Source organism: Oryx dammah, unplaced genomic scaffold (genome assembly GCF_014754425.2).
Source record: "Oryx dammah isolate SB20612 unplaced genomic scaffold, SCBI_Odam_1.1 HiC_scaffold_4, whole genome shotgun sequence".
Classification (NCBI taxonomy): Eukaryota; Metazoa; Chordata; class Mammalia; order Artiodactyla; family Bovidae; genus Oryx; species Oryx dammah.
In genome coordinates this window covers 36,564,902-36,586,189 of record NW_024070188.1, presented here as the reverse complement: position 1 = coordinate 36,586,189, position 21,288 = coordinate 36,564,902, and the positions used below count along the sequence as shown (strand labels likewise).

Genomic DNA, 21,288 nt, shown 5'->3' with positions numbered 1-21,288 from the left:
CTGAAGCTTGTCCTTTTGTTACAGAGGTCAACTTACTGTTCTGAAGTTTGGACTAAATAACAACCCTACTAATAAACTTTCAGGGATTCAGTTTCACAAATTAAAAAAAAATTAAAAAAAAATAAATAAATAAAAGCTCTTGCTTCCAGGGTTTATACAAGAGGATTAAGTTAAATAATGTGATATAATGTGCCTTAAAAAATGTACAGTATTAACTAAAAAAATGCAAGTTCCTTTCCTTTACCTTTATCAATTTAAAGCCATTTTCTACATTACTTCAATATTCATCTTTGCTGTGTGCTATACTATGCTCAGTCATGTCTGACTCTTTGTGATCCCATGGACTGTAGCCCAGCCAGGCTCCTCTGCCCATGGGATTTCCCAGGCAAGAATACTGGAGTGGGGTGCCATTTCCTCCTCCAGGGGATCTTCTTAACCCAGGGATCGAACCTGCATCTCCCGTGACTCCTGCATTGCAGGTGGATTCTTTACCGCTAAGCCATTGGGGAAGCCCCAGTATTCATCTTTGAGGAATTTTAATGTTACTGATACCAAAATAATTTCACCTTTCCATATGTCTTAACAGAAAGATTCAAAGTATGCCCTGAACCTTGTCAGCATTGCAATACCACACTGCAATTTGGGTAGCTCATCTTTCAAAATATATCATAGATACTGCTACACATTTTCTTTGTGCTGACTCATATAATCTTCTCAGAATAAACAGACTGATAAGGAAACTGAAACTTAGAGGTATTATGTAACCTGATCCACGTCACAAAACGTGCAAATGGTAAAGCTAAGAATCCCTGTAAGTTCTAATTGCCTAACGGGATAGTAAGTTCCTCAAATGCACAATCGTAATTCCAAACCTTCTGATATCCACTGTAGCACAGTGACTTGCATCAATCAAGACTCAAGAAATGACTCCTGATGACAGACAGCCAATTCACATATATTTTCAAAGACAAATAATGAAACCCTATAGTAGTAATACAATCCTACCCAACATTTTTGTCTATTTGTGATAGGCCTGCGTAACTACAACACAGAGATATGCTGGAAAATATGGACAAAGTTCATTTCTAAAGCAACTTGAAATTCCCACATTACAAGTTAAGTTCATGTACATTTCAGACTTTTGAAATCATCTGAGTTCTAACATTATCATTCTGGGGAAGCTCAATATGCCACTATGCCTTTAATCTTCTCTCTTCTAATTTTCTTCCCCATAAAATCAATAAAGTATAGGTTGTAAAGAAAGTTATTTTGTTCAATTACTCCTAGCTAGAGACAGATGTTAGTTATAACTCTCTTTAGCAGGTATTTTTCAAGCAGCTGGTGCCCTTTTCCTAGTTAGTTGTTTGCAGCATTCCCAGTATACTTTATGGTATAATCCTACAAAAGTTCAGGGCATACAGACAAAATTCTTTTTTAGAAAAGAAAATATAGATCCACTCCTTCAAATCAGACTTAGGTATTTCATATATTTGAACTATAATATACTTTCCTAGCAAGTAAATATTACTTTTTAACCATATAAATGTTTGCTGAGAGTCAAAACATATAAGCATTTCTTATGGGAAAGCTTATCTCATGGAACAAATTTTTATATACTGCTTATTTATTGACCCCTAAAACATAAAACCCCTAAAATCCTTCTGTTTTGTTTAGTTGCTAAGTCGTGTCCAAACAGATAACCCAGTCCAGCCCATCCAAATCAGACCTCCAGAATGCTGAGATAATAAATGGATGTTTTAAGTCACTAATATCTTGGTAATTTCTTATACAACAACAGAAAGTTAATACAAAGTCACATCATAATCAAACTGCCTAAAAACAGTGAGGAAAAGAAAATCTAAAAATCAACCAGAAAAAAAAAAAAAGACTTATTATTTAGAGAGGAAGATAAAGAATGAGGACAAGTTTATCAGACACAATGTAAGCAAGATTACATCTGTAAGCTGCAAGAAGCAGCTACATCTGTAAGTACTAGGGGAAAAGCCCATCAACCTAAAATTTCATCGCAAATGAATTATTTTTCAAGAACAAAATAAAGATTATTTTTTTTAGACATACAAAACTGAAAGAATTTATTACCAGCAGACCTGCACTAGAAAAAAGAAATACCAGATGGAAATCTGAATCTCACTACACAAAGGCATAAAAGAGCAGACAGATGCCCAAGTATAAGGACGTTTCCTGGTTATCATTTAGACATCTTAATATCTTAAAAAGATTGTTAACAGCAAAAAAGAATAACAACGTGTTGTGGGGTTTACAACAGATGCAGAAGGTGTCTATATTTACATGTTTGTTTGTTCATTTGTTTTCATTTGGTGGTCATAAGTACTGAAAAATCTGACAAATATAATAGCAAATATTATCAGAATACTCATGTTTCTTTGATTGCCAGGTGAGGTGAGACATGTATCAGGGGAAATTATAATTTGGTAAAATGATCAGAAATTTAATATTTGTCATATTGTTTCCTTCCTGGTGAAATTTATGAAATCTTCTTCGCTAAGATCTCTATCAGTATGAAAAAGACTGTAAGCTCACCTTTCAGTTTTGAACTTTAGGTTTTGTTATTATTTCTTGATACCACCTCTAAAAAAAGCAGTGAGGAATTCAAGGTCATGGTGCTGATGAAACTGATAATATACTTGACAGTGTAATAAGCAGCCTGTGGGATACTTCAGGAAAAGGGTTTTTATTTGGGTGTATGTCCAGGTTTTAGTAACATTTTTTCCTGTTCAAATTGATCTCATAAAAATGATTCACATTCTGAAGTGTTTTTCTGGATGCCTCTTTAGCTTTCTGGCTTTTGTAATTTGATTGAATCAAACTGTGTCAATAAACTTTTCAGCTTTAGGATCCCTTCAGGCTCAGAGAACACAGAAAAACCACAAGAAAAGTAACAGTTTTTATACTCATTCTACTTCCCTTTTCCCAAACTCTTAGTCTTGAGATAACCACAAATGTCAATAAATACAATGACAGATTTCTTTATTTTCTATCAATTAACTGGAAACTACCCTATGTCTTCATAGAGTGACTATGTTTTGTAATGAAAGAATATCTGAAGAGCATAAACGAACATAGAAGTAATGTATTTAATAAATATAATCTCCAGAGAAACAATAAGTCTTTTCATGTTATCCATACTCAGATTGATCTCACCAGTTGTCAGTTTACATTTATCATTTCAAGCTAACATTCTATCTAAAATGTCTTAAGTAGTCATAATTCTTCCAAGTGTTTTACATATATTAACTCATTTGATGACAGAGGATGAGATGGTTGGACATGGACATGAGTTTGAGTAAACTGCGGGAGTTGGTGACAGACAGGGAGGCCTGGTGTGCTGCAGTCCATGGGGTGGCAAAGAGTTAGACATGACTGAGCGACTGAACTGAACTGATTTGATCCTCACAATAAAATGATGAGGTAGGTACTATCATTCCAATTGTACAACTGAAACACTGGATCTCAGAGAGTAACTTGGCCCCATTCTTTCAACTAGAACACGGGGAGCCAAGATTCAAGCTCAACCGCCTGGATTCATAGCCTTGCTCTTCACCAACACGTGACCTCCTGGACATAATACACATACTCTGTTCCTCTTCTCCTGTTTCTCATCTTAATAAATGACACCAGCACTCACCCATGTTGCCCTAGATATCATTTCAGTTTCTTCTCTCTGCTTCATCTTCTGTCATTTAACCTGTCGTCAGATGTTATACAACTTCTAACCTAACATTTACTAACATTTAACTAGCAGCTATCTATTCTTCGTTGTCCCACTTTCTATATAGGCTCCACTTTCTTCATTCAGGCACACAGCACTTCTCCCTTGAATTATTGCAGCAGCTCTACTCTCAACCATCAGTTTTTTTTTTTTTTTTTTTTTTACTACAACCAGAGTAATCTCTGTAAGTGAAAAAAAATCTGATCATTTACTTTTATTTTTAAGAAGTAGCATTTCCCACAATATTGAATTTAAACTTACTATGTATGGTTTTCAAAGTCCTTCATGTGTACTAGTAAGTCTCTTTTCAGACTAATTTGCTGTCACGCTACATATGTAGCTTGCATACTACTAATACTGAAATACATGCTTACAAAAGGTCACATACTGTTTCATGGAGCATCCTTTGCCTATGATACACCCCCCAACCACGTCCTTTGTCTATCTGGCAAAATCATTGACCATAGCCCTGCATTGACCTCTATGAAGACTTCTGTGAACTTGCTAATCTGCTTTCTCTGTGCTGCCATAGAAATCTGCACAACATACCCCTACTGTATTAATCACTTCCATAGAAATGGTGTGGGTCAGATACGCTACATGGAGTAACTTAAGATCAGCTCCTTTTAAAGGAAAACAGCTTCATCTTCCCTTTGGGAAACTCCTCCTTGACTCCTGATAGCTCACAGAGGGCCAAGGGTGAGGAAACTCAAGTGAGCTGCTGCTGCTGCTAAGTCGCTTCAGTCATGTCCGACTCTGTGCAACTCTCTGATCTTAAGTTACCTCTGTTTATAATTTCCCCCAGGACCTAGCCTGTAAACATGGGATTCAATAATCTGGGGTCACAAAAATCCTCAAACTCTCTACATTCAGATTTTATAGGACTCAACTTTCTTAACTTCTCAAATGGAACATTATATGTATCTTTTACATTACTTTTCCAAACTAAATAGTATATTTGGATCAGTATTCCGATTCTGCCAAATAACATTCTATTGGCTATTTAGAAACTGTAACTCCCACCTGTGGAAACAGATAGCACTGAACTGATTTAACACTAACAAAAGTGCAGAATCAAGGATACAGTTCTGTCTGCTAGGCATCTTTCATATGCTCCTTTTTAAGGATAACAGCCTCATCTTCCCTTTGGGAAACTCCTCCTTGACTCCTGATGGCTCACAGAGAGCCGAGGGTGAGGAAACTCAAGTGAGCTGCTGCTGCTAAGTTGCTTCTGTCATGTCTGACTCTGTGCAACCCCACAGACGGCAGCCCACTAGGCTCCCTCATCCCTGGGATTCTCCAGGCAAGAACACTGGAGTGGGTTGCCATTTCCTTCTCCAATGCATGAAAGTGAAAAGTGAAAGGGAAGTCACTCAGTCATGTCCGACTCTTAGCGACCCCATGGACTGCAGCCTACCAGGCTCCTCCGTCCATGGGATTTTCCAGACGAGAGTACTGGAGTGCTAGAGTACTGGGGCTATTGTGTTCTCTGACTCAAGTGAGCAGGCATAGTCAATTAAGAATCCCACACTCCTACCGACCCACTCCAGTGTTCTTGCCTGGAGAATCGCAGGGACGGGGGAGCCTGGTGGGCTGCCGTCTGTGGGGTCGCACAGAGTTGGACACGACTGAAGCGACTTAGCAGCAGTAGCAGCAGCAGCAGCAACACTCCTATCATGAGGAACATAGTTCAGAAATGAACTGGTGACACAAGTCAAGAAGATAAGAGTTCATCCCAGGAGTTTTTTTTTTTTTTTTTAATGGGGAAAACCCTCTTGCTTTTAGAATAAGGGGAGAGGAAAGCCTGGAGTTGCTGTCTTATGTTCTTCCCTGATTACATGTAAAAAGTATGTATCTGAGAGTAGGGATAAAAAGAACCAGAGAAATAAAAGGAGGGGAATAGAGGGTAAAAGAGAGGGAGAAGATAAGAGAGAAGGGAAAGAGAAAGAAATAAAGAAAGACAGAAATAAAGAGAGAGAGAGAAAGAGATGAAGACCAAGGAAAAGATCTGATGACATCATATGAACTTATATCTCCATCTGAATGCACAGGCAGCTTTATTCCGATATTTTGGTTAGAAAAACCAACAGTCTATATTCATTGCTAAAACTTATTTTGAGTTTCATTTCTCTACCTTCCAAATGAGTGAGTTCTATCTAATACACAAGCCCATCTAATGATTTTTGGGTTTTTTTTTTTTTTTTTTAGATTATTCCCTCTCCAAGAAAGTACAAAACCCATTTAAGAGCATTAACAGCAATTTTGCACATCATTTTAGAATTTTTAAATTATCCTTATCTTTTTAATCAAATTACAGAAGTATTTTAAGAAGACAAGAAAGATAGGACAAATTTTTCTGATGTGACATTCAGTCAGTGAGAAGACATAAAAGCATTTTATCTATTGTTCCACAGGACTGTCAGGAGCAGAAGCCAATTATGATCTCAGTGAAAAGAGAAAGATAACATCTTCAAGAGCATTTCTCCTGATAAATAAAGATCCTGCCTTTTAAAAAAGATCCAAACTAACAGATGCATCTAACTAAACTAACAGTCTGTTAACATCTATAGTTTTTCCTGAGCTCTATATTAATATCCACAGTAACAGCATCTAGTTGGGATCATTATCTACATTGTTAAGACATCAAAGAGTTTACTTATGTACTTATGACACACTGCATTTGAATGTAGTATTCCCAAATTATTGCTCCTTAATAAATTGCACATTTAAACCACAAGAAGGAAAATACAAGTACTATATAAAAATATGAATTAAAATGGCTAAAATAAAAATTAAAAAGTGATACCCACCAAATGCTGGTGAATATGCGGAGAAACTAGATTACACTGGATTACTGTTGGGTATATAAAATGATACTTTGGAAAAAATTATGGTAGTTTCTTAGAAAACTAAACAAGTAATTATAATATAACTGAGTAATTGCATTCTTGGATATTCATCCCAGAGAAATAAAAACTTACATTCACACAAAAACCTGTACACCAATATCTGGAGCAGTTATTTCCACATTATGGATGCAATTATGTATTCCAAAGTTTCATAAACTAAAGCCCTAATTCCCAAAGTGACCATATTTGGAGACAGAACCTTTAGGGTTCTGAGGTCATCTGAATGAGACCTTAATCCAGTAGGCCTGGTGTCCTTGTAAGAAGCAGAAAAGACACAAGAGGTCTCTAGACACATAGGGAAGAGGCCATATGAGTTTGTGAGGACACAGAGAGAAGACAAGGGGCTGTAATCCAGGAAAAGAGTCCTCATCAGAAAACAAAACTGTTGGCACCTTGGCCTGGGACTTCCAGCCTCCAGGACTGTGAAAAAACAAATGTCTGTTCTTTAAGCCACCTAGTCTGTGCTTAGGGCAGCTCAAATAGACTCACAGAATCCATAACAGCCAAAAACTGTAAACGACACAGATATCCGTCAACAGGTGAATAGCTAAATTGTGGTCATCCACATCTCGCGTGGTAGAGAGGATAATGATCCCCAATGATGGCCACATTCTAACCCAGGGAACCTATAAGTGTGTTAGGCTACATGGCAAAGAAACATTAAGGTTGCAGATGGAAAGAACCCATTCAGAAATCTCTTTTACTCCTGTAATCTACATTAAAGTGAACAAAGTATTTATTTGGAAACAAGTATGAGAGAAAAAGAAGCCTGGTCCATTCATTGTAAAGACAATGAATGTCAACACTGCTCTTACATGAAAAAAAGTTAGTATTTAATATACAAAACTAAATAAATCTTCATGATGATAATCCTTATAATGATTGGCAGGGTTTAAAAAGAATTATATATATAACTATTTAATTCTATAAGCTCTCAGCCTTGCCTGCATTTCAGAATCACCTATAGAGCTCTAAAAATCATCTTCAAAAATAGATATTATGGGTCCCACCCAAGAGATTATGATTTAATAGGGATCAAACCATTTGGATCTTGAAAAAATTCTACAGTAATTTTGATCCAAAGGCTGAAACCTACTAATATAAGTTTTAACGACAATTTTAGTCTACTATAAAAACTTGTAGGAAACTTAAAATTCTAACAATAAGAAACTGGTGTAAAAGTAATAAAGACATAAGTTGGAATACCACATAGTGATTTAAAATAATGTCGTAAAAATATGTCTATTGACATAGAAAGATGTATGTAAGTATATATATATATATAAACACAGAAAAAAAGTATGGATGGATATAATTCTATTTTTGTAAAATCAAAACACATATACACCCATATGTGTAGAATGGAGCTAATTTTGGTTGGCTATAGTTATTCCTTATGCTGTTCCTTTTGTATGCCTATATTATTTGATATTTCTGAATGACTTCATATGACTTACATATATATAAAAATAAAGCAACTTCACGTTGGTGATGAAAAGGCTAACCTTAAATAATATATGTACTTTAAATGAAGAAATATTTCATTCTGAGATAAAGCAATTACAGCAAAGTTTTAACTAATAGTAAATCAAAACAGAAGGGAATTACTATTCATGCATCTTTTCCATAGGGCTACAATTATTCAAAACTTAAAAAGTTGAGGGAAAGTTAATTAGTTTAGAATTTGGTCCTATACTCAATTTGATATGTCAATACATGAATCCTTTAAAACAACTTACTTGAGTCAGCTTACATAAGGTAAATCAAATATGAGCTAAAATAGCTAAAATAAACATATAATTATAGAAATATACACAAAATATATGTAAATATGTTCAATGTATAAAGAAATACATGTATTTATATATTTTAATTTAAACTCCCCTATTTCATTAGTAACCAACTGATTGTATCTCTTTACTGTATTAACCGACTTTTAAAAATAATTTTTCCAATACAAATGCATTCAAAATCATACCAAGCATCAAAACTATCAACTTTATAAAATGAAAATCTTACCTCATCTAAGTCTTGGATATAAACTGGTTTTTCCTCAAAGCCAATTGGCATTGGTTCACTATAAGGAATCTTTACTTCTTCATATACCTTGTTGTTCTCTCTTTGGATTCCTTCTGGTAAAATCATCTATAAACATCAAAAATTAAAAATCCAATAATAATACAAGATAGAATAATGTCTCTGATAAAGATTCTTTAATTAAAGAGAGAGGGAAAAACGCTATTGGTTTCATGACATTGCACTAGCAAATAAACATAGCTAAAGGAAAACAAAACCAAACAAAAAAACCACACATACATATACAAAAAGTATTCATGAATCAGATATCTCATATAACACACAAACCATTTTACACTGATGAATTTTAAGCACACAGTAATTACATGGTATTCCTGAAGATAAACGTAGTTATGCAGCCAGGGAAAATGTGCAATACACAGTGTAAGGTTTAGTTCAAAAGTGGTACAACTGCTAAAACTCAAAAACACAAGTTGCAGAGATAATGAAAGGGAGGATAACAAATGTACTTTGAATACCTACTATGTGCTAAGAACTTCACATAAACTGCACTATCTCATTTTCTTCAATATTTAAATATACAATTTAGCATAGTAAAAAGAAATGGAAAAAATCTATGTGGCATTTCTTCTAGAACAGACATGTTATCCCAAAGTGGTCATATATCAATGACATACCTTTGCACCAGCAATGAATGCAGATGTTCTCATGGCTTCAGCCTGGGAATCATAAACATGGGGATAACGTATTTTTTCAACATCTGTGTCTCTCTGCCTGCTCAGAATTGGAACATTTCTAGCGTTCATGAGTGCCTGCTCTCTGTAAATACAAAAATAATAGGCTAAATCTGTCATTTTTATCTCACAATAGAAAGCATATAGGAAAACAGAGTCACTATAATAACTATTTCATGTAGTGTTCAATTACAAAAGAGAAGAAATTAAACAACACAAAGTTATTAGCAAGCCTGAAATTTTCTGTGTAATCACATAAGTATCAACACATTTTCAGGTACTATTTTTAGATAACATCATCTGATAAGTTTGACTTAATGTTTTTTATTATAATTTTCTTTTTCACAATCCAAAGATATTTAACAAAGTATAAATAAGTTCCTTTCTTAAACTGTGTTTCAATATTTAAATACCATGTATTCATTTGCCTCCTTTCTACTTCTCAACAACATGGGAAAAAGCATTCATTAAGGTAGGAAAGAAAAAGGTCTCAAAATAAATTTGTGTACACTTCATAAAGCACAGCACCTAAATCTCTCACCTCTGTGGATGCAACCAAGAATATTCTAATTAAGCAGATCACTGCTTTCTTATCCTAGAAAATTAGGTTTTCATACAACAAAATTCTATTCTTGTAAGAAAAGGTGTCTAGAATCATCCAAGTTGTTAAAACTAAACTAAAATTATGATACATAAAAGCAACAATTACAGCACAAGCATTTTTCAACTCTGGTTTTTACTACCTGTGTATCCGCAGTTCCTTAGGATCAAAGCACAGGAGTCCTTCTGCAGCTTCTCCATCTTCTCCAGCCTTTTTTTCTCGTCTGGCAATTCTTTTTTCTTCCCGGCGATACTGTTTCATTAACTGCTTCTCTTGTTCAGACTGAATAGTGACTTGACAACCATAATTAGGTTTAGCATTTTCTCCTAAAATTTTTTTGCAATTGTCTGCAAAGCAAATTTAAGATTCATATTTTTACAAGTTTAACCTTTATGAAAACCAATTTTCCTCTCTTTACCAAAACATAAGCTACACAATCCTCTAAGAATTCATTTTTTTAAAGTGGCACATTTAATTACATGTTTAAGGAGAGTTTTTTTAAGTCACAATTTCTAAATGATATAATATCCTGGCTTAGAAATAGTCAGCAGATATTGTCTTGCTACAGACTAATATAAATTCTTAGATATAACATTAGGAAACTAAAAATTATATTTTATAATTTTGAAAAAATCTAAATTATTTCAAAATAATTAACAATACTAATCAGCATTTACTGTTAGCATAATAAAATAAAGATATTCTTTACATATAAGATTTAACTTTTTCCCATGTAATAGGTCTCACTACATTAAATTGTCTACATGTCACTAATAATTTATACATGAAATAAAGTAAAAGAAAAATAAAATACAGCTCAGGATATATTTAGAAGATGACTAAAGCAAATTAAATATGATCTCCCTTTTCATGGAAATGCAGGGTTTTTTTAACCATTTTTTAAACTGAAGTATAGTTAATTTATAATGTGTTAATTTCAGATGTACAGCAAAGTGATTCAGATGTGTGTGTATACATATATATATGCTTTTCTAGATTCTTTTCCATTATAGGTTATTACAAATATTAAATATAGTTCTCTGTGCTATACAGTAGGTCTTGGAATTTTATATACAATACTATATATATATATATATTTATATACAGCATATGTTTATATATAGTATATATATGTGTTTATATGTATGTTTATGTTTATAGATAGGTTTATATACAGTATATGTTTATATACAGTAGGTCCTTGTTTGGAATTTTATATACAGTACTATGTATATGTATATGTTAATTCCGAACTCCTAATTTTTTCTATCCCCCATCCCCTTTGGTAGTCATAAATTTGTTTCTATGTCTATGAGGCTACTTCTGCTTTGTAAATAAGCTCACTTGTATCCTATTTTTATATTCCACAGATAAGATATCATATGCTATTTGTCTTTCTCTGATTTATTTCACTTAATATGATAATCTCTAGGTCCATCCATGTTGCTGTAAATGGCATTATATCATTCATTTTTATGGCAGAGTAATAGTCCATTGTATACATATAACACATCTCTATCCATTCGTCAGTGGGACACTTAGGCTGGTTCCATGTCTTGCCTATTGTAAATAGTGCAGCTATGAACACTGGGTGCATATATCTTTTCAAATTAGAGTTTTATCCAGATATATGCCCAGGAGTAGGATTACAGGACCATATGGGGAATCCATTTTTATTTATTTTTGGTGGTGGGGGGGCACACCACATGGCTTGAGGGATCTAGTTCCCCAACCGGGGATCAAACTTGTGCCCCCGGAAGTAGAAGCATCTAACCACTGAACTGCCAGGGAATTCTCTATCTTTAGCTTTTTAAGGAACCTCCATACAGTACTCCATAGGAGCTACACCAGTTTATATTTCCACCAACAAGGTAGGAGGGCTCCCTTTCCAGCATTTATTATTTGTCAACTGGTAAATGATGGTCATTTTGACTGGTGTAAGGTGATACTTCCTTGTAGTTTTGATTTGGGAAATACAGCTTCTTTAAAAAATGGAAGAAGTCTAGAACCACTTACAAGGAATCAGGTCAATCAAAGCTCAGTGTTTATAAGGGAGAATTAAACCTGTGGTTGGTCAACTCAATACTCAGGAAAAGTGTTCTAACAGGATTACCTTCTGTGTTTAATTAAATCTTTCTAAGAAATAGTATCTTGGCTCACTGCAGCCCTAAAGGAGCTGACAGGAATGTCACTGAAAGCAATCCAAGTCAATACAAGCTTACTGTTTTAAGGGCCTACTAGGCCCCAGGCACTGCTGCTAGGCTAGAAAAACAATTAAGAATGAAATTGGCCCACACTCTGAAGATGCACAGTGCAAGTTATTTTATCAAGTTTTAAGACCTAATACAAAACAGGGAAGGATTTAAACATAGCATCAAGAGGGGGAAATTAGCTTTCTAATTCACTCTATTCACAATTCTCAGGCATGTGTCATTATCTCATTACATGATTCTGAATAAGTCATTTTAACTCTCAACCACGTGAAATAACCCCTGTGTATAATGGCACCGCAAGTCTCAAAAAGGAAAGTGAGAAATAAAAGTTACATCTGAAAATTATGAAATAAGACATAATCTTACCTATATTGGAACTACATTTTATGGTTCTGAGAAAAGTATTTTTCTAAGTCTTACATGTTTTGCTTTGTAAGTAAATCTTATTTATCTATTATAATGATTGAATTTATAACCAAGAAACGCTAGTGTTAGAGAAAGAAAGCAGCATACTGCCAGTTTTCAAATGTACTCTGAAATATGAAAAAAAAAAAAAAATAACCTATTTGCAAAGTCACATGCTCAAGAACAGAGATGTTAAGCAGATTTTTTAAAATGTGAATAATGCCATAAACTTATTACTATAAATGAATGTTAAAGGTTGTGTATGTAAAACTAAATTCTTTGGGTATTGTTCAGTCACTAAGTTGTGTCTGATTCTTTGCAATCCCATGGATTGCAGCAGGCCAGGCTCCTCTGTCCTCCACTATTTTCCTGGAGTCTGCTCAAATTCATGTCCATTGAGTCAGTGATGGTATCTAATCATCTCATCTGTCTTCCCCTTCTCCTCCCGCCTCCAATCTTTCCTGGCATCAGGGTCTTTTCCAATGAGTTGGTTCATCGCATCAGGTGGCCAAAGTATTGGAGCTTCAGCATCAGTTCTTTCAATGAATATTCAGGGTTGATTTCCTTTAGGATTGACAGGTTTGATCTCCTTGCAGTCTGAGGGACTCACAAGGGTCTTTTCCAGCATCACAGTTAGAAAGCATCAGTTCTTCAGCTCTCAGTCTTTGTGATACAACTCTCACATTCACACATGACTACTGGAAAAACCATAGCTTTGACTGTATGGACCTTTGTCAGCAAAGTGATGTCTCTGCTTTTGAAGGGGTCTTTGGGTGACATATTATATTTTATGCTAACATCATTAATATTTTAAACAAATGTGACAGGTACAAAATACTATCGGACACATCTGTAATCATCAAAATAAGAAAGTTAAAATTATAAGAAGGATCTATATTTACCTTATTAATAGCTTTAAAAGGCCTCAGTCAGAATATACTGAAATCCCGTAAGATTGAACATAAGTGACTTTTTAAATCAAGTTATTAAGCACAAATGCTTAAGTGTATTATTCTCTTTGATGAGTTCAGCTAACTGTAGAGACTGCCAAGCAGAAATGAATAAGTTTAACAGCAACTCTAATACAGAACTTTACTGAAGAACATGTAGAGCTTGTATCCTTTTAAAACGCTACTGTGACAGACAAAGTTTTCTGTAACTACTCAAAATAGTGTCATTTGACAGCAGAAGCTAACTTAATCCTTTTTTTTTTTTTATAGTACACCCTATACTAAACATGAACTCCGGGAGTTGGTGATGGTCAGGGAGGCCTGGCGTGCTGTGATTCATGGGGTCGCAAAGAGTTGGACACAACTGAGCGACTGAACTGAACTGAACTGATACTAAATGTTCGCCACAACAGCCCCCAAAACAGAATTCAATTTATAACTATCAACTTAGCAGTTAGTACACTATTCTCACTCACTTCTAGCCTACCTTGTATTTCCTGGTTATAAGAACAGAGATAAGTAGGGTGTGTGTGTGTGTGTGTGTGTGTATGTATATATGTGTGTGTGTGTATTACACACACATATATATATATATACACATACATAAAGATTCAAAGAAAATCAGTATAAAAGATAGAAAACACTAAATGGCAAAAGGCTACTGCTCTCTGAAAGTGAAAAGTCACTCAGTCGTGTCTGACTCTGCAATCCCATGGGCTATAGCCCGCCAGGCTCCTCTGTCCAAAGGAGTCTCCAGTGCTCGCTTCGGCAGCACATATACTAAAGTTGGAACGATACAGAGAAGATTAGCACGGCCCCTGCGCAAGGATGACACGCAAATTTGTGAAGCGTTAAAAAAAATAAAAAAACAAAGGAGTCTCCAGGCAAGAATACTGGAGTGGGTGGCCATTCGGGATCTTCCCAACCCAGGGATAGAATCCGCGTCTCCTGCATTACAGGCAGATTCTTTACCATCTGAGCCATCAGACTGCTATCTAAGACCATGATTTTGTGGAACAGAGAAAAGAATAGGACGTGACTGTCTTACTAAGGTAACTTAATAAAGAATGGAACAATTTGGTAGTTTTAAGAGAATTTTGAAGGATCATTAATACAAAATTATATCAAAATAAATAAATGGATGAGAACAGAGATAAAGTAACGAGTCAAATGATTCTTTTCTTCAAGAGTATTTCCTTCCCCCATCCCTCACAAAAAGAAATTAAGGAGAATCATTTTTAATGCAATTATACAAAAACTCTATTTAAAAAATCTTTAATATATGCTCATTGTCAGTTTCTTTCACCACAGTCCTTAGAAGAAATTAGTCTGTTTAAATGTCCCAAATTTTTGATGGTTATAATTATATTCTTCAATAATAGCAACATTAATAACAACCCAGCACAGACTAAGAGAGTAAATGCCAATTGGGAAGAGTAGAAAATATTTCAGGGCAAACTGAAGGCTCAAAAAATTTTTAATAATTCAAATTTAATATGTGGTTTTAGGTTAAAAAGTGTGCTGCTTCTTAAAAGTTATCCTAGTAGAATAAAGTTTGTGTTATACAAAAATGACCATAATGAAACTGAAAAACAACATTCACTCATCACCTACAGCTTTCTTAAAAAAATACATAGGCTGAACATATTTTGAACTTTTGTTAATAAATTAGAACTAATGAAAGGTGGGATCAGTAAGAATCAGCACTTTAAAAACTGAAGAAATGAACACCAAATTCTCAGAAATTACATTGCAAGACTGGATATTTAAATTCATTCCTTTTCTTCTGGCAGATACCCATTTTAAACAGTTCTGCTGGCTTACTTGGAGAAGGCAATGGTGCTCACTCCAGTACTCTTGCCTGGAAAATCCCATGGACGGAGGAGCCTGGTAGGCTGCAGTCCATGGGGTAGCAAAGAGTCGTATACGACTGAGCGACTTCCCTTTCACTTTTCACTTTCATGCACTGGAGAAGGAAATGGCAACCCACTCCAGTGTTCTTGCCTGGAGAATCCCAGGGACGGGGGAGCCTGGTGGGCTGCCGTCTATGGGGTTGCACAGAGTTGGACACGACTGAAGTGACTTAGCAGCAGCAGCTGGCTTATTGCAATGTCTGCTTAAGCACGGTCTAACAGGTGAGAGTCCTTTTAGAGCAAGGTTGTTTATAAGTATTCAATATACTTAAAGAACCAAAACACTTTTAGAAAGACAAAGTGGCTAAATTCCAACCTTTAAAGTTTCTAGAAATCTCAAAGCAACTCCAAAGCAACTACCAGTAATCAAAGTGTAGTATTAAAAACCCTTAAGAAATTTTGGATTTAAATCAAGGCTGGTTTTGTAATTTCCTTTCAGTGCCACACTCATAAATGTAAGAAAAAAGTGATATCACTTACTAAACAAAGAGTAAATGTTGACTGCTTTGAAAAGGGGTATCTAATTTCTTATGCTCATGCACTTTTTAAAACTTCCAAACTATTTACAAGGCTGGCAAAGAAATTTGGGTAAAGGTAAGAAACAGTTTTCCTATCAATATTTACCACCTAAAACCTGAGTTTGGCATCAGTTGTCTCATAGTAAGTCAGGCGTTTTTTTGTTTTGTTTTTTTTTTAATAATTTTAGCTTCCTTGACAACTCTAATTCTTCTGGGGGTCTTCAAATATATGTAATACATGACTACACAAATGTTCAGCTTGCTGGTTGTGATAACTGTACTACAGGTTAAGTAGGAGACTTTGTATGTTGAAGATTTTATATCTAAAATATTATGATGTGTGCAACTTCCTATTGTTTAGCAAAAATTTTAGCTCTGAACATGTATGAGTTCATGTATGCATACACCTGCACATGTGTGTTTGTGTGTGTTTGTATTTGTGTGTTTGTGAGAAAGATAAGGGGTGGGTATGGAAGCAAAATGTTAATGACTGGTGAATCTACATTAAGAGTATGTGAGTAGTTATTATACTATCCTTGCACCAACACTAAGGTCTGAAATTTTTCAAAATAAAAAATGTGGTTATAAATTGTGACTCTATTTGACCCTAAGCATTATATGTAGTTGCTTTAATTCTTTTTTTGTCTATCCAAATCTTCTGCCATACTTAAAACATAGATAGACTCTCTGACATAAAACCCTCTTTAGGGCATTGATAATTGTTTCATAATCTGCCATATCTAAAATCTACTTGAGAGAATGTTATCAGTAAGTTATATAACAACCAAAGAATATTAAAGTATAATTGTATTAAAAAATTGCTAAACAATGAGTTTTTCCTTTAAAGTAAAATTACCACTGATTACTTTCTTACCTTGAAGAGCCTGCAACTTGTGATCATTTGAAGAATTAAGAAATCTGTCCACAATTGTGATTCTGTTCTGGAGGAGTTTCTCAATAAGTTCAAGTCCATCAGGTCCCAGCAGCTCAAACAGCTTATAAGAAGAAGAAAATCAAAACAAACTGTTACCTCAAAATCAACGTTTTCAAGTTATTAACATCTATTCAACAGAGCGATGAAGCTAAATTAACACAGAAGAACCTAAAAAATATTTAGAAAAGAATTGTAAAAAAATAATATCTTAGGAAAGAAAAAAAAGAACTCCTCATATTGCTAAGGAGCTTTCAGTTTTATAAAGCTATCTGCAATTATATGGGATTTCCCAGGCAAGAATATTGGAGTGGGTTTCCACTTCCTTCTCCAGGGGATCTTCCCAACCCAGGGATCAAACCCTGGTCTCCTGCATTGCAGGTGGACCTTTATCACTGAGTCACCAGAGAAGCCCTATATAATTAAAGAGCATGATCCCACTGTTAAAATAATTAAGATTCATATATAAAACTCTAAATCACAGACCAAAAGTTTCTTACAATTGGTTTCTCTTGGGATAACCAAGGCCATGAAGTTGAAGCCAAAGAGCTATCTCAAAAACAGCAGAGTTGTGGTAAACCACAATTAGAAGATTCACAGATTCAACAACCAAGTTGCAGAAGAGAACTGAGAAAAGACACAATTGGAAGGACCCCTCTTGGGGTGAGAATAAATATCAACACTAACCTTTGGAATTAGTCCTTCAAAGGGGTCACAAATTTACTGATTAGTTCATGGAACCATTTAGGGCGCAGGGCATTTTTGCAAACAACAGAATGGTCAGCTGGTAATTAGTAAAGATTAATGGCTGAGTGGGGTCAGGGAAAGTGGGAAAAAGGGTTCAGCTAACACTACCTTTGTCCCAAAGTGACTTCAGGTAAACTCACAGATGTGTCTCCACAAGGAATACCATCAGAAACTAAACACTGTGGAGTGAGAAAGAAATGTCTGCACTGAAATAATCCAGCTGGCCACTAAACCAAGAGGCAAATAACAGTAACAAGCCTTGTAGGTGGAACTAGAAGGAATGGACAACTTCCTAGAAAGACATAGGCTACCAAAACTAAGTCAAGACAGTCTGAATAGATCTAAAACAAGTGAAAACTGAATTAGTAATCAAAAACTACCAACAAAGAAAAACCCAGGTCCAGATAGCTTCAACGGTGAATTCTACAAAGCATTTAAAAAGTTAAAACCAATTCCTCACAAACACTTCCAAAAAACAGAAGAGGAAAGAATACTTCACAATTCATTTTATGAGGTCGGTACTACTCTGACCCCACAACCAGACAAATACATCAAAAGAAAACTACAGATGAGTATTTCTTAGCAATATAGAGACAAAAGCCTCAGGGAAATACAAGCAACCCAGATCAAATCTAGCAATTTATGAAAAATGTATATACCATGACAATGTGAGATTTGTTTCAGGAATATCAGGTTAGTTCAAGATAAGAAAATCATTTATATATTATATCATAGCAATAGAATAAAAAAGCAAAAATCACATGGTTAGCTCAACAGATGCAGAAAAACCATTTGATAAAATCCAACATCCTTTTGTGATAAAAACAGTCAATGAGCTAAGACTAGAAAGGAACTTCCATAACCTGATAAGGAGCATCTATAAAAATCCCACAGTTAACATCATACTTAATGGTGAGACACTGGATTACTTTCCCAGTAAGAATAGAAACAAGACAAAAGAGCATTTGTGACTTCTACTGAACATTGTATTGGAGGTTCAAGTCAGGGCAATTAGGTAAGAAAAACAAGCAGAAAACACGCAGATTGAAAATGAAAAGGTAAAACTATTTCTATTTGTAGAAATAGTTGGAAAATAGAAAATACTAAATTTTCTCAATGTGGAAAATACTAAAGAACATACTAAAATAGTATTAGAACTAATAAATAAGTGAAGTTTTCAAAAAGCACACCAAGACCATTCAGTGAGGAAAGATCAGTCTTTTCAACAAATGATGGGGCAACTGGCTAGCCCCATATGAAATAAATTGAAGTTGGACTCTTATACCATGCATGAAAATTAAATTGAAATGGATCAGTTATCTACATTTAACATACAAACTTATGAACTCTTTACTGAAGTAAATCTTAATGGGTTCAGATTTGGTAAGGGACTCTTATACATGACACCAAAAGCATGAGAAACACAAGAAAACACAGATAATCTGGACTTCCTAAAAATAAGAATCATCTGCTTCAAGGACACCGTCAAGAAAGTGAATAAAACAACTCACGGGATGGGATAAAATATTTGCCAATCATATATCTGTGAAAGGACTTGTATCCAGAATACATAAACAGTTCTTACTACTAATAAAAAGGTAACCAATGAAAAAATGAGCCAAGGATCTGAATTTATCCAAGGAAAATCGATAAATGACCAATAAGCACATGAAAAGATATTCAACATCATTAGTCACTAAAGAAATGCAAAGAAGATCCACTGGAAATAATGTGTTGGCAAGGATGTAGAGAAAACTAGAATTCTCATACTTTGAAGGAATACAAAGTTGTGTAACCATTGTGAAAAAAGTTTTCTGGTTCCTCAGTAAGTTAAACATACAATTACAATATGACTCAGCAATTCCATCCCTAGGTATATATCCAAAAGAATTTAAAACTTATCCAAACAAAAACTTGCACATAAATAGGGCTATTAACATAGCCAAAAGGTAGGAATAACCCAAATGTCCATCAACTCATGCATGGATAAACAAAAAGCAGTATACACAACGTAAAATACTAAGGCATAAAAAGGAATGAAGTAGTACACAACATGGATGAACCTTCAAAACACTTTGCTAAGTGAAATAAGCTAGTCATAAAAGGTCACATATTATGATTCCATTAATATGATGTCTTAAATAGGGAAATCTCTACTAGACAGTAAGCTAGTGGTTGTTCAGGACTTGGGGGTTGGGGCAAGGGGGCGGGGTCAGGAGGGAGTAGAGAAAATAAATAGCTAAAGGTTCAGGATTTCTTTTTGAGGTTTTGTAAATGCTTTAAAGTTGACCATGGTGATGGTAGTATGAATATACTAAAAATTACTGATTTATATACTTTAAGTGAGAGAATTATACGGTACGTGTACTATTTATCGAAGAAGCTATTTTTTAAAATTATGAAACAAAATGACTTATAATACTAAAAGTAACCAATAAACTGCTTCAGTTCAGTTCAGTTCAGTTGCTCAGTCATGTCTGACTCTTTGCGACCCCATGAATCGCAGCACGCCAGGCCTCCCTGTCCATCACCATCTCCCGAAGTTCACTCAGACTCACGTCCATTGAGACCGTGATGCCATCTAGCCATCTCATCCTCTGTCGTCCCTTTCTCCTCCTGCCCCCAATCCCTCCCAGCATCAGAGTCTTTTCCAATGAGTCATCTCTTCGCATGAGGTAGCCAAAGTACTGGAGCTTCAGCTTTAGCATCATTCCTTCCAAAGAAATCCCAGGGCTGATCTCCTTCAGAATGGACTGGTTGGATCTCCTTGCAGTCCAAGGGACTCTCAAGAGTCTTCTCCAACACCACAGTTCAAACACATCAATTCTTCGGTGCTCAGCCTTCTTCACAGTCCAACTCTCACATCCATACATGACCACAGGAAAAACCATAGCCTTGACTAGACGGACCTTAGTCTGCAAAGTAATGTCTCTGCTTTTGAATATACTATCTAGGTTGGTCATAACTTTTCTTCCAAGGAGAAAGCGTCTTTTAATTTCATGGCTGCAGTCACCATCTGCAGTGATTTTGGAGCCCCCCAAAATAAAGTCTGACACTGTTTCTACTGTTTCCCCATCTATTTCCTATGAACTGATGGGACCAGATGCCATGATCTTGTTTTCTGAATGTTGAGCTTTAAGCTGACTTTTTCTCTCTCCATTTTCACTCTCATCAAGAGGCTTTTTAGTTCCTCTTCACTTTCTGCCAGAAGGGTGGTGGCATCTGCATATCTGAGGTTATTGATATTTCTCCCGGCAATCTTGATTCCAGCTTGTGCTTCTTCCAGTCCAGCGTTTCTCATGATGTACTCTGCATAGAAGTTAAATAAGCACAGTGACAATATACAGCCTTGACACACTCCTTTTCCTATTTGGAACCAGTCTGTTGTTCCATGTCCAGTTCTAACTGTTGCTTCCTGACCTGCATATAGATTTCTCAAGAGGCAGGTCAGGTGGTCTGATATTCCCATCTCTTTCAGAATTTTCCACAGTTTATTGTGATCCACACAGTCAAAGGCTTTGGCATAGTCAATAAAGCAAAAACAGATGTTTTTCTGGAACTCTCTTGCTTTTTCCATGA

At 35.2% G+C, this 21,288-nt stretch overlaps 1 protein-coding gene and 1 non-coding gene across 2 annotated transcripts in view; one reads left to right on the top strand and one right to left on the bottom strand.

Annotated features, from left to right (window-relative positions):
* Positions 1–21,288, bottom strand: part of ASCC3 (activating signal cointegrator 1 complex subunit 3) — a 339,817-nt gene that overhangs the window by 253,487 nt on the left and 65,042 nt on the right. The window contains exons 5-8 of the mRNA XM_040239121.1: positions 16,906–17,026; positions 10,175–10,379; positions 9,375–9,516; positions 8,680–8,805 (exon numbers count right to left, since the gene is read on the bottom strand). Of these exons, the coding sequence (XP_040095055.1) occupies positions 8,680–8,805; positions 9,375–9,516; positions 10,175–10,379; positions 16,906–17,026 (594 nt within the window). The remainder of the gene's footprint in view (positions 1–8,679; positions 8,806–9,374; positions 9,517–10,174; positions 10,380–16,905; positions 17,027–21,288) is intronic.
* LOC120863132 lies at positions 14,357–14,463 on the top strand. The gene has a single exon (XR_005720935.1). It is a non-coding gene; the product is annotated as a U6 spliceosomal RNA (small nuclear RNA).